This window comes from Cydia splendana, chromosome Z (genome assembly GCF_910591565.1).
Source record: "Cydia splendana chromosome Z, ilCydSple1.2, whole genome shotgun sequence".
Classification (NCBI taxonomy): Eukaryota; Metazoa; Arthropoda; class Insecta; order Lepidoptera; family Tortricidae; genus Cydia; species Cydia splendana.
This window is the reverse complement of record NC_085987.1, coordinates 47540390-47554551: the sequence shown is the minus strand read 5'-3', so window position 1 is coordinate 47554551 and position 14162 is coordinate 47540390. Positions and strand designations below refer to the sequence as shown.

The window sequence follows — 14162 nt, the reverse complement described above, 5'->3', positions numbered from 1 at the left end:
CATACAAAATTTCGTTTAAATAGATTCAGAGGTTTAAGCGTGAAAAAGTAACTGATAGACAGAACTATTTTGCATTTATAATACTTACGTATATTACTTATTAGAGGATATGTCCGAAGTTTTAACTTTATGTTTTAAGCGACATCAACGCGCGGAAAATGTGTTGTCATGGGATCCTTTTTTCATACTATCAATTATTATTTAAGTCCAAGTCCGGCAAGTAGTTAAGTCCAAGCGCACCAACTGCACCGTATACGGTTCCAGTAGGCTGATGTATGTACCACCAAGGTACGCGCTCCTGCGTCGTCAGTGTACACGTCTCCGAACTGTACACGGAGAAAGTGCTGCCATCTAGGGCGCTAAATTAACACATTGAATAGAAAGTTAAATAGGGACTCACCACAGCAAGGCTTCCCGAAGTCTAACCGTACCAACTGCACCATATACGGTTCCAGTAGGTTGACGTACCACCAAGGTACGCGCTCCTGCTTCGTCAGAGTACACGTCTCGGGGCTGTACACCGAGGAAGTGCTGCCATCTAGCGCCCGCTGGGGGACGCCGGAGTCTTCCGTAGACGCTTGCATGGGCGCTTTGCCCGCTGCCACGTTTAGAACTGAAAAAGAAACAGAAATTAGTAAGGTTTGCTTGTGTGTACAAAATGAAATCAAAGTAGCAAAAAAAATTGTTTGGGAGACAAAAAATATCAATAGGTATCCATGGAAAATATCTATCCCACCAAAAACATTTCATGTAAACTTGTAAAGTGTTGCCAAGACTAGACACTTAAAGCTTTCACACTAAAAAGTTATCAGATCTCGTAATAGATAGGTACCAAGACTGTAACTCTGTAAGTCCAAACTCTGTAAGCTCTAACTGTAAGTTCAGTATTCGTTTTTGAGTCTATCGCGAACATACATACATACAAACAGACAGACACGGCGGGGGCCTTTGTTTTATATGGTGTAGTGATATATGTAGGTAATTTCTAGCTGGTAGATCAACTCTTACAGAATTGAATGGGGACCAAAATCATTTCATGGAAAGTGTTGCCAAGACTAGGCACAAGCTTTTACACGACATTACAGTAAACCAATACGTCATGAAACTAACACTACACAGAACAACATAGAACAATTGATATATACTATTACATTACATTTCACACAAGGATAACAAATGTTCGTACGCCCGAGGGCCTAGCATCCATCACCTCACAGAACCTCAAGCATTCGTTTCTCACAGCCGCTCATCGCCATGCAATCAGATCGCATGCCGGTGCTGACGACTGACCAAGAGCGATGTAGACAGAGAGCGCGAGGCAGTGGCGAGTTCTTTCGAGACACAGGTCGCGCAGCCGGCACAGCTAAAAGAACGCGTCTCCGGGGCCTAAAGGCCCCTGTTCATATTGGGCCAGCGTGAGCCAGTGTGGGGGACGCATTTATGCGTTAGAGGGAGCAAGTGATATTGCAATCTCATTCTACCGCATGGCTGCGTCCCTTGGACTGGCCTGCGTTGGCCCAATATGTACAGGGGCCTAAGGCCTATTCTGGAGACACCTGGAACAAATAGTCGCACGAGGCGGCTCACTAGTTCCGGACAATCCGACTCTCCGCGCAGTGTTCGACACGCAGTAGCTAGTAAACTAAATAATAATGTATCTAGACATAAGGACACAAGGATATGCCCGATATTTGGCCACTTTGGCCGCCAACCAAACCGTACCAAAACTGAGAGACATTTACACCTCTAAATATTATAGATTTTTTTTTTGTGTTTTGTATCTGTATTTTTTATGTAATTCGACATTAAGAGACCATATACATCTCTTAGTAATTGTAATACGTTAGATTGAATTGTTAGTTTTATTTTATAAAATTGTTGATGTTATTATTTTTCCTTGTATGTAAATTCAATGATGACGTGTAAAAGTGCCCTTGTGGCCTATTTGCTGAATAAATGTTGATGTTTGATGTTGATGTTTGATGTTTGATGTATGGAGTGAGCGCTCTATGGTTACTATATTTAAACAACCACATTATCTAACCTTCCTAACCCAATGGCTTCTACGGGATGCCTTTTTCAACATTTTAAACACATTAACGGTTTTTGGAAACATTACGCGTTCTGTCAAATGAAACATCGGGCAAACATATTTCGAAGTTGCGTTAATGTGCAGTCGCTATCTAGTCGCACTTAACCCCTTGGCAATAGAGGCGTGTTCAGATATTTGTGAGGACCTCGGCCGGTCCGACATATCTGGTGGCGACTACTATACGGTCTATTCAACGTGTTAGCAAGACACGTCCAATTAGAGGTTGTTCTCTAATCGGTCCCGTTGTGCGGTCGCCTTTGGGTCGACGAACTCTTATCTGTCCTATAAAATACCATATCACACAAAAAAGTCGTAACTGCACGTGAAACAGTTTGGATTTTGGACATTGTTGACACGGAATATGGTAGAGAATTGAATAAGTTTTCCAATGGTTGTGAATGGCTTATGACGTTATTATGTACGAGATTGCCCGCACCTGTATTACACTTTTTACCGCACCAGCTCGGAAAGGCTTACTTTGCACGTTAAAAACTGATAGCAAAGTTGCATTTTATTCACATGTGAGGCGAAGTAATCAAATGCAAATTTTGTGTTGTTTCCTTATGTTTGCTGGTAGAATTGGTTTTAAATGATGATTTTGGATGATAAATATTTAATAACATTCAGTTGGATTTGGTTCTTGGTCTAACTCTATGTACCTATATTATGTATAATGTAGAACTGTGGGTATTATGATTGTGTCTGTACTATTTCCGGGGTATAGTTGAAACCAGAGATCTACAAAGTACCGTAAAACGGGGTGAGTAGGTTTCGCGGGGAGAGATGGGTTATGAATGGGGAGAGAAGGTTTGAGAGGGGGGTGAGAAGGGATTTTAAGGCTAATGATACAAAAATAATGTATTCCAATTTAAAGCTATAGTAATACGCATAATAAAAAAAGCTCGATCCTTCAATCTTCCAAAATCACCTTTGTATGAAAACCCCTCTCACCCCAAATACGTGGCACTACGGGGTGAGGTGGGTTTTCCTCTTTATCGTCAAAGTTATGAAATGAAACTACCCAAAATAAAATAAAAACTAAAATACAAACGTCCGGAACAGTTTATTATATACACCATTCAGTTTTTATATGTAAAAATAAAATGTTATCGAGGTTTGAATTTCAGTTTTGACCCTACTCACCCCATTTTACGGTACCTAAGTCCGACCAACATTGATATATTTATGTAAGTGCAGCGGGACAATAGCAACTGCGAGGTAATTTCAACTAATCGAATTATCTTCCATGTTTTACATTATTAACTAGAGTGCCATATATGTCCAGATAGCGAAAAAGATGTGTTGTGTGTGACTCTAGTTAATAATGTAAAACATGGGATATATTTCTATAAGTTGAAATTATCCCGCAGTCGAAATTGTCCCGCCGCAACTTATTGTTAATTAAAGTATTGAATTCAGAAATAATGTCATTGTGTGAATTATTTGCTTTTGTAACAGTATATTACTAAATATAATCAGTAATCACAATCACCCACCTCTATTTCCTAAATACCTACAGCTTTTCGTATATTCCAGTCTCCTAATGTCTGTCTGCCGTCTGTCTGTCACCAGGCTGTATCTCATGGACCGTGATAGCTAGGCAGTTGAAATGTTCACAGATGATGTACCTACATATTTCTGTGGCCGCTATAACAACAAATACTAAAAACAGAATATAATAAATATTTAAGGGGGCTCCTATACAGCGTGTATTTTTAATATTACCTCAAATTTTAACCAGACGTAGGCGTTAGTGGTTGGGGCATAGCAAAAGTGGACCGATTTTAGGACAGAAAATTTACGAGTAATTTTTTTCTTTGCATTTTTGTTAGTTTTCTTTCTTTTATTTATTAAAGTTTTTTTATAAACTTGACCGTTTAGGAACTAGAGCGATCTGAAGTTGCGAGTTCGGCCATGGGATTATTAAGAACACCAGAATCTCAAGGTACCCAAAATGTCAAGATCCCTTAAAACCGAATCAGAGCACCCCACTATCCACGTGGTCTTGTCTGTCCTACCCCTAGAGAGCAATTCCAAAAACGGAGGCGCGGAGGGAGGGCAGCCCTCGCCCGCCGTGACGGAGCGCGGGAACGAGTGAGGCGAGGCTGGTCGCCTTCGCCGAAGCTGCGGAGCCGAGTGTAGTGAGCGTGCTTTGTCACGCGAGGGCGGAAGGGCTGCCCTTCCGCTGCGCCGGAGCTACCCAGATTCAACAGCTTCATAATAAACATCAGATCCCTCTAGTTCCTAAACGGTCAATTTTATAAAAAAAAGTTCTATCAGTAAAAGATGCTTATTTTATAGTTTTCTTTAAAGTTTAATAAAAAAAGTAACAAAAATGCAAAAAAAAATATTATGGCCGAAAATTTTCTAAGTCCTAAAATCGGGCCACTTTTGCTATACTCTGACCACGTTAGTGCCTAGAACCGATATTGCAAGAAAAAAAATCAACTATTTTTTTCCCCATACAAAATAATTCAGCACGCAATGTATCGCTCGCTTCTTTGCCTTACTGGCATGACGTCACAACTGATAACAGAATTTAACTGCTGTCAATAATAGCCGACATTGAGTTTGGTATAAGTTTGTAAACGTACCCTACGATCTGGAAATCGCTGCCTGTATAAGTAAAGCTATGGCTCGCCGCCCACTTCGTCCATGCAGTTTCGCCATAAATTAAAATCATTTCGGCTAGTTCCTGAGAACTAATAATTGATGGTCTTGGAATTATGTGCGGAAGTTATCGACACCGATTTGCGAGACAGTCTACGTCAAAACAAATTATTTTCTTTTTTGTGCTTAATAGCATCATATCTTACCAGCCAGTAAATAAGTAAACAGTAATGCGTAGTCTGTCGAGTTTGCTGAAATTAGTTATCTTTAGGTTGGTAGTTTGTATTAATACTTTACTTTAATTTTGAATGAAGTGAATACTCCTTGAACAAACTTTTTATTCAAGTAGGTAGCTATTTCTGTGGTTGGTATCGGCTTGAAGTATGGCATTGACGTTGACTTGTCAAACGATTGTTGATTATTTACTATCTTCTTCACAGTGCTTAGGAATTTAAAATAATGCCAATTTAATAGTAGAATCATTGGTTTCATAGCAATTTCAAAAGAATTCAAAACATTTTGTAGTATGAGATGAAACTTTATGTGATTTGTTCGTTGCAAGACAACGTTGTAATAAAATGGTAAGTATTGTCATGATTGTTTTCTAATAAGAATTCTTTGCCTTTAATATGGCTAATTAATAATTATTAACATAAAAAAATGTTTAAACCCGATAAGGATTCGGTTTTGGCTATCAAGCAGTCTCATGTAGTAAATACGTAACGATAATAACTAAACAATACTAGACCCTTTTCTTCCATGTGTCAAATAAGTGTACGCAATACATTGCTGCTCTATAAATTTTCAAAAATTCATTACGCTTTAGTGGTTAAGACTAACTTAAAAATACCTTGCAATATCGGTTCATAGTACTAAAACCTACGTTTGGTTACGGTTTGAGGTAATATTAAATATACACGCTGTACAACAAACGTTTTTTGCGCAATGGTACGGAACCCTTCGTGTGCGAGTCCGACTCGCACTTGGCCGGTTTTTAATTTGTAGTCTGCTTCTTTCGCACTAATGAGTTCATTATACGAGTAAGTGATGACTTCCCTTTTGCACACGTCAAATTTCAAAAGTAGCGGATGAATCAACGCACCAACGGTTACTGCCATTTTGGAATATTCTTACAAATAGAGATACTGTGGCTTTCCACACAGAAGGGTACTTATGCCTCAAGTGCAATAAGGTCCTTTTTATCTGAATATTCCAATAAGTAGGTACATTGTGTTAAATTGCTCATTTTCTATCTATTTAACTAGGTTTTGTTACAAAATTCAGCAACCCAACTACAACTACAATTTTCGCATCGCCAGGTAAAGCAGAGACGCTTTCCACATAGATTGACCCGCATGTTGCTATCTCTATTGCACGCGCTTTAATTATATAGCTGTCCCGCCCATGTTGCCGTTGACAATGTCACTGTGCGAGTTTGACAACAATATAATTATGCGTGCGGCCAATAGAGATAGGAGACCTCCTATACTTACTTCTTAGGCCAGCAATAGGGAATATTAGTTAGGCAAAGCTCTGCGTAGGTGGCACCTTTGTGGCACATACAGTAAACAAACCACATTGACACGTCACACGTCACGTCAATCACATGGCCTACCGCGAAACAAGAACATCGGAATTTCGTTGTCTAATCTCTCTATCACTCTTGCAGATTCGAGCGATAAAGAGGCAGATAACTAAATTTCGATTTTCGCGTTTACCGGTAGGCCCTTGTTAACAAACCGCCTCGATGCATCAATGTCATATTTTATTGTCTGTGAAAACTTGTCAAGAAACAGTTTAAGGCACAGTATGTATAAGTTAGTCTATGAATTTACTGAGTCGGTAGTGCTGCACTCTGGCGGCAGAACATTGCAGTAATATCCCCTATTTACGGTGAATGTCATTGTCAGGTGGCAATTGTCAGCGTGGTGAAGAGGCCGCCTCGGTAGAAAGATTCCAATGTCAATGTCATTGTCAAGTTATCAAACAATGACATGACCGCGATGACCTCAGTCGCCATTGGCGCCGGCGAGTAGAAACAATAGTCTGTCTAACCTAACTAAGCTAAGTTTGCACTGACTTGAACAGAACAAATTGAGGAATTACAAACGTCATGTTAACATAGTGATATTGTTGATGACATGGCCACACAGACACAGAGTTAAGAGCCAACAGGAGTGGTCATTCCTCCATACAAACGTAGTCCTCGTTTTCCTCCGTGGTTTTTGAAGCTAGAGCAATGATTTTTTCAACACAGATTAATATTGTCAATATCTGTGTCGGACCGTTTTGCTTTTTTTGATATTTTTGTTTTTTAAGGCGCTAGAGCCCTTCAAAAACGGCCAAAATGGCCTAATAGACTATGCCGCAATGAGAGGCGTGGTATTCAAAACTGATATCAATTAGCCAAAAAAGCAAAACGGTCCGACACAGATAATTTCATAATCATTTAGATTTCCAAATTTGGTTACGATTGGTTAAGTTTTGGGGGAGGAAAAAGAGGACTACGAAACCTCGATTTTTGTCATTTTTACGCAGGATTTTTCGCCTCAGCTGCAGTTGTCCCTATCGCACTAATTTTAGGGGCGGAGTCAAGTTTCTAAATACGTACACAGCCAGAAAAGTGATGGGCAATAGTCGACATTTAATGTCGATAATCTAGTGATGTAAGAAGTTATCGATAAACCGTCTTGTGTGAAAATATCTAGATCCTAAGATACAAGGGGTTTTGGGTTGAGAGTAGGGAACACATTTTTGTAGTTATGATATACAATCTATTATGAACTTTTTGATTCTAATATTTCAAATTAGAAATCAAAATCAAAAATATTTTATTGCATGGTTAAAATGGGTTAACAAAATTTTTAGGTACCTACAGGCACGCTTCGTAATTGTCGAGCAATTTAGGGTCCTAGCTGAATTGGTTGTTCCATACTTACTCGTGCTCTATGGAATGTCCAATTTAGCTAGAACCCTAAATGGCTCAACAATCACGGAGCGTGACAGTACAAATGATTCATGTTCTGTATATCCTGCCCTACAATGGCGTTAATATTTGGTTGTCATGTCTATACTTCGTTTTTAAGCATTATTGAAAAAAAAAATAGTAAATACTAATATTAACCACTAAGTACATAACTATTACAAAAAAAAGCTAAATAATTATACGATTGCACGTCACCTTCACTCTAATGCTAAATAAACGAAGAATAAGAACTAACAGCGATAAGACCGCCTGTTGCTACCTTTATCTACATTGTAAATCGGTTTTAGGGTTCCGTACCCAATGGGTAAAACACGGGACCCTATTACTAAGATTCCGCTGTCCGTCCGTCCGTCTGTCACCAGGCTGTATCTCACGAACTGTGATAGCTAGACAGTTGAAATTTTCACAGATGATTTATTTCTGTTGCCGCTATAACAACAAATACTAAAAACAGGATAAAATAAAAAATTTAGTGGGGCCTCCCATACAACAAACGTGATTTTTGACCGAAGTTAAGCAACGTCGGGCGGGGTCAGTACTTGGATGGGTGACCGTTTTTATAAATAATGGTACGGAACCCTTCGTGTGCGAGTCCGACTTGCACTTCGCCGGTTTTTTTTAAATTTGTTTTTATGTTTGTGGTTTTTATGGTTTATATCATTTTACATTATAAAGTTAAATGTTTAGGTATCTCAATCACTTACTCACTGGTGGACATGGACGCAAAATTTTTGCCCATCTACTTATACTATCTTATAAAAAATGAAATTTTGAAAGTTAGCACGCTTAAAGTTCGTTTTTTTGCATTAAGGTAACAGATTTTGACATGTCTTATTAAAAATTACCATTGAAAAATAAGTCATAGCAAATATGTTAGAATTATAAATCATATTAATCATATTAATGAGCAAGAGCACCCTAAACCGGCGAGCGTGTATGAGGAATGTTATGAATGTGAAGGAAGCGAAAGTGGTATGTCAGGATCGTAGCAAGTGGAAATCCGTGGTCTCTGCCTACCCCTCCGGGAAATAGGCGTGATTGTATGTATGTATGTATGTATGTATTAATCATATACTTTTTTATATTCTTTTGCTTTCATAAGTAATATAAACTAATTTTTGAAAGCGTTTTTCAATAATTATTAATAAAAAGACACGTCATGATTGTTTACCTTCTTTCTAATGCTAAAAAATAACGAACTATAATAACCGGGCCTTATTTGGTACAGAACCTTGATTTGATAGGTACATCGGATATTCTGGGCCCCTGAGTTTGTTACGTAAAGGACAAAATGGTGACATGTGGTTAGAGCTGATACTGTTAAACTAGTGGTTCTGTGCGCTAAGTATAAAAAATAAGCTTCAGCGAACTCATTAAGCCTAGAAAAAACCCTACACCCTACTGCCACTTAAGTCAGTCTTCAGTCTTTGAATCAATTTCCGTAGTAGTACTACTACTACTAAGGTACTAGGAGGTAATAAGGCCTATAGTAGGTATAATAAGGCCTACCTGAAAAATAATGTTCTTACAACAGTGTAACCGTGTTAGTTATTTGAGTAACATATATGTAAAGTGATACAATTAAAAGCTAACAGCAAACCAGTACATAAATTATATCTTATGTACTTCTTATGAATTACACTCTTATAAAGGTTTCGGCTAATTACGCTTAATTACTTGAATAAAGGTAGATGAATTGCGTGCGGTCCAATAGGTAACCACAACTCACGGAGTCCAAAACAATAAGCTGATCAGCAAAGTCAAGTAAACAAAGCCAAGTCACAGTAATAGAAAGATTATCGAGTTCCGTAAACGTAAGCCGGGTCAAAAAATTCAATCGCAACACAGTAAGTAATAAGTGAACGCCTCGTGGCAGTAACGCACGAAAAATAACATTGCAAATTGTCGGCAATGAGGCGCGCGCGGGTGCAAGCGTACGCATCTGTGTGCGTGCATTACACACACAAATACAGTCTCTCACGCCCCGTCAGAGCGACGGGTATATTCAGCTTGAAATCTCAAAATTGACTTTTAGCTCAGCTCCCGTTTCGTCTTAACTTGCTCTAACTCCAGGGACCGTGCGTGTTATGGCTCCTCTACACGATGGGCCAGCGCCGGCCACTCCAAGGGACGCAGCCATGCGGTAGAATGAGATAGCAATATCACTTGCTCCCTCTAACGCATAAATGCGTCCCTTGGAGTGGCCGGCGCTGGCCCATCGTGTAGAGGAGCCCTTACACGGTCTACCAATGGGGAAGGCAACTGACAAAGATACCTATTTGGCTTAAATCCTAGATCCAGGCCATACGATTCCAAAAACAAGAATAATATAACAATATTGTTAACATAATATAAAGATGATGATTACTTCGAAACCATTAATTTTCTGTGTACATACAGACGATTATTCAGCTATATTGGTTAAATTTTCAGGATGATTGATAAAATGATAACATACAATCCAATCCTATACATGACGTGTTATGGCTCCTCTACACGATGGGCCAGCGCCGGCTACTCCAAGGGACGCAGCCATGCGGTAGAATGAGATAGCAATATCACTTGCTCCCTCTAACGCATAAATGCGTCCCTTGGAGTGGCCGGCGTTGGCCCATCGTGTAGAGGAGCCATTATGCTGTGTGTGGCCTTTTCTTAGGTTAGGTACAATAGCTGTTTCTGTGCGGTTCAGACATGAAAAGAGAAAAAGCCTTTATCTATCTGTCACTTAAGTGTCTAGTCTAGAAAGAAGGTTCCCATAGTAACTTTCATTTTTATAATAAATCAAAAAGCCCCATTCTGATCTCCGTACAATTCCAATATGACAATAAACCTGTTTAAAAAAGGAAAACATTTTGAAAGTAAACGTATCTCAAACGTTTCGGAAATGGCCATATAAAAGGGCTTAAGTACTAAAGTAATATATGGCGCTTATGCCCTTATTAGGTTTCAAATCGCGCGCATTAGCCTAGATCCTTCGCCGCCGAAAATGTCACAGCATTTGGAACTTTATTCGTAAAGCTTTAAAGTTAATTTTTGTATACTTTTAATCTTGGTAATCTCCGTTTATTTACGCTAACTTAAGATGATGATTTTGTCGAATTTATTTCAGATTTGGTAGAATGAGGTGCTTATATGTGAGCTTTGAAACAGCTTGTAAATTGACCTACTACTGTCGCGGACACACGGCGCGTTCGGGAAATGAATTAGAGATTAACTAGATACGATATAGTAAAGATATGTGACGTCCCACGGGTAAAGGTACTATGGCGGTTGGCGCTTACGCTATTATTAACGCCGCTCCAATATTATTGCGGCGCTATGCGACGTAAGCGCCAGCCGCCATAAGGTACTTTTTTTTTTTTCCCGAATCGCGGCGCCAGCCGCCATAAGGTACCTTTTGCCGTGGAACGTCACATATCTTTACTTTTTCATGTCCCGCATCGAGCCGACAGCAAGTGCGCGACTGTGCCGCAGACTAGCGGCTATTTTTTTTCTGCTTGTCGACTTTTACCAAACTAGGCTCCCGAATCCCGACTCACCTGTAATAATGACTTCTTACGAAATGCTTTAGTCAACTGTATTTAATTCGACCAATCACGTGTCGTCACGTGTACCAACATCCCAAAATCAGCTGACAGTATCATTTATCCGAGTTTGAAGTCAAGCGACTCAAATATTTTTATTTTATTTATTTATAGGTACAGTGGATTTCATTTACTTATTACGATCTTGGTTGTAGAATAGCGACCATACGGCTATAGGGACGTAAAATAAAAGTCCCGAATTTAAAGCATAGGTGCCTAATTATTTTAGTAAGTACAAGATTCATGTGGATATAGCGACTTCGGGTGTAGCGCTGAATTCGGGTGTGGCGACGGTTTTTAATGAATCATTTGTAACAATTTCTTATAAATCCCATGCAGATATTGCGACCGGAGTCGGTCGTCAAATGACAAAGAGCTTTACATTCCTATCTAGACACGCGGTAGCGTGTCCAGCCAAGTTCAAAGAAAAAGGAACTGGCGACGCAGCAACCGTGTGTAATATTACACGAACCATTTCGAGCTACTTTTGACCCCTTCACAACTTGAAACCTACTTAACCTACACAAATGAAATTTGGCACATGTATTGAAGTCCCTTAGCTTATCAAAAATACAAAATTTCATAAACGTAACTCAAACAGTTATTGATAAATTAACGTTTAAAAACCGGCATTTTCGTGACTGACTGACATATAGATCACAAACCTAACCCACTTCCAGATGACCTAGAAACTATAAATTTGGCATCAAGGTAGACTATTAGGTGTATATAGAGGGAAAAATCTGAAAACTGGAAATGATTGATATTTCGATGGAAAAAATAATAATTAATACTTATAGACCAAAAACCTAACCCACTTCTAGATCACTTAGAAACTTGATATTTAGCATCAAAGTAGACTATTAGGTGTATAATAAGAGAAAAATCTGAAAACTGGAAATTATTGATATTTCTATGGAAAAAAAAGAAATTTAATACTTATAGACCAAAAACCTAACCCACTTCTAGATGACTTAGAAACTTGATAGTTGGCATCAAGGTAGACTATTAGGTGTATATAGAGGGAAAAATCTGAAAACTGGAAATTACTGATATTTCAATCGTATATGATTCATAATTGTTACATATTTGCCGTGACTTATTCAAAAGTGTTTTTCAATAAAAAGGCACGTCAATTGTTTACCTTTTTTCTAATGCTAAAAAAAATTCTTTGACATTATAGAATAGTATTTAGGTATTGGATAATGATTGATCAGATTTAGCTAAAAATTAAGTGCAAAAATATGCATATACATACAATCGTGATACCTAAATTGAATACCGGTTAATTTGTATGATAAATATATACCTACCGGTATTCGGTCCCTGTCACGTGGTCACCGAACACCGATCCTAGAAAACGAAGCAGGTAAGCGTAAGTTATACCAAAGTTATACCTACATGGGGAAAGGAAGTTGAATGTTTTTTACCGTACCTGTTCATAAAATTTTCACGATCACAACCCTTAAAAACCGGGCAAGTGCGAGTCGGACTCGCACACGAAGGGTTCCGTACCATTATCTATAAAAACGGTCACCCATCCAAGTACTGACCCCGCCCGACGTTGCTTAACTTTGGTCAAAAATCACGTTTGTTGTATGGGAGCCCCACTTAAATCTTTATTTTATTCTGTTTTTAGTAAGATTTGTTGTTATAGCGGCAACAGAAATACATCATCTGTGAAAATTTCAGCTGTCTAGCTATCACAGATCACGAGATACAGCCTGGTGACAGACGGACGGAGGGACGGACGGACGGACAGCGGAGTCTTAGTAATAGGGTCCCGTTTTACCCTTTGGGTACGGAACCCTAATAAAACAAAGTCAACCGCCGCCTCTGTCTGTTTCTATGTATATAGATTATATAGATATATAGATAGATTCGATAAACTCGAAAACTACTGAACGGATTTTCACGCGGTTTTCACATGTCAATAGAGTGATTGTTGAGGAAGGTTCAGGTGTATAATTTGTTAAGGTTTTGTGTAACCCGTGCGAAGCCGGGGCGGGACGCTAGTGATTAAAGGAAGTCTCGCGCTAGACCGGGCCGGGCCCGAGCTTCTAGGACGGCTGATCGGTGATCGGTGAAAACGGAGCCCGGCCCGGTTTAGCGTGTGTCATCCTTAAACCTTTATTGCCTTGCTTGGGAAGTCGGTCTTGGACAATGAATGAGCAGATTCCTGGTAGTAGAGTGCCTTTGTCTCTGGAATTCCGTCAGGAATGCGCCAGCAGGTAGTAGCCATTGAGGCTGGGTACGGCGGCTAGGGCTTGCACCAACACAACATCAGAAAATGGCGTGACTATATCATCATCATCTCAGTCGAAAGACGTCCACTGCTGGACAAAGGCCTCCCCCAAGGATCTCCACAGCAAACGGTCTTTAGTCCGACGAGAAATTGTAGAAAATTATTGAGTGCGCCACTTCCTTCGTAACCGTCAGATTTTTACGTAAAATGCTTGGCAACAATTTAGTTAGTATAGAATTTTTTTAGTTCCATTTTAATTAATTTTACTATTTTTTGTCGCACTGTACCTCTCGCGTGAAATGATATGATAGTTCATTTTTATATGAAGTAGATAACTTTCACGTAAAATATTTGTAAACGTTTTTTTGGAGTTTAACTCACTATATATAATTTAATAATATATAAGACTTTTGCTTAATACTGTACCTACAATTTGACATATTTTTTATTAATAGCTGTTATGGTATGACTTAAAATTGCTACTGTAATGCGATGATGACTATAAATATGATATTATGGAAATAGTTTGTCAATAATGTATAGTATAATATACACCGTGTCCAATAAGTCTGAATACAGTACAAATATTGAATATTATAAAAGTAATAGTTACTACAATTAAAATTATATTATATTAATGGCACA

The 14162-nt window shown here is 38.9% G+C and overlaps 1 protein-coding gene across 1 annotated transcript in view; it reads right to left on the bottom strand.

The window, feature by feature from the left end:
• The window catches only part of LOC134804050 (CUB and sushi domain-containing protein 3), a 93451-nt gene that overhangs the window by 41481 nt on the left and 37808 nt on the right, over nucleotides 1-14162 (bottom strand). Inside the window, exon 3 of the mRNA XM_063776932.1 lies at nucleotides 401-613. Within this exon, the coding sequence (XP_063633002.1) occupies nucleotides 401-613 (213 nt within the window). The remainder of the gene's footprint in view (nucleotides 1-400; nucleotides 614-14162) is intronic.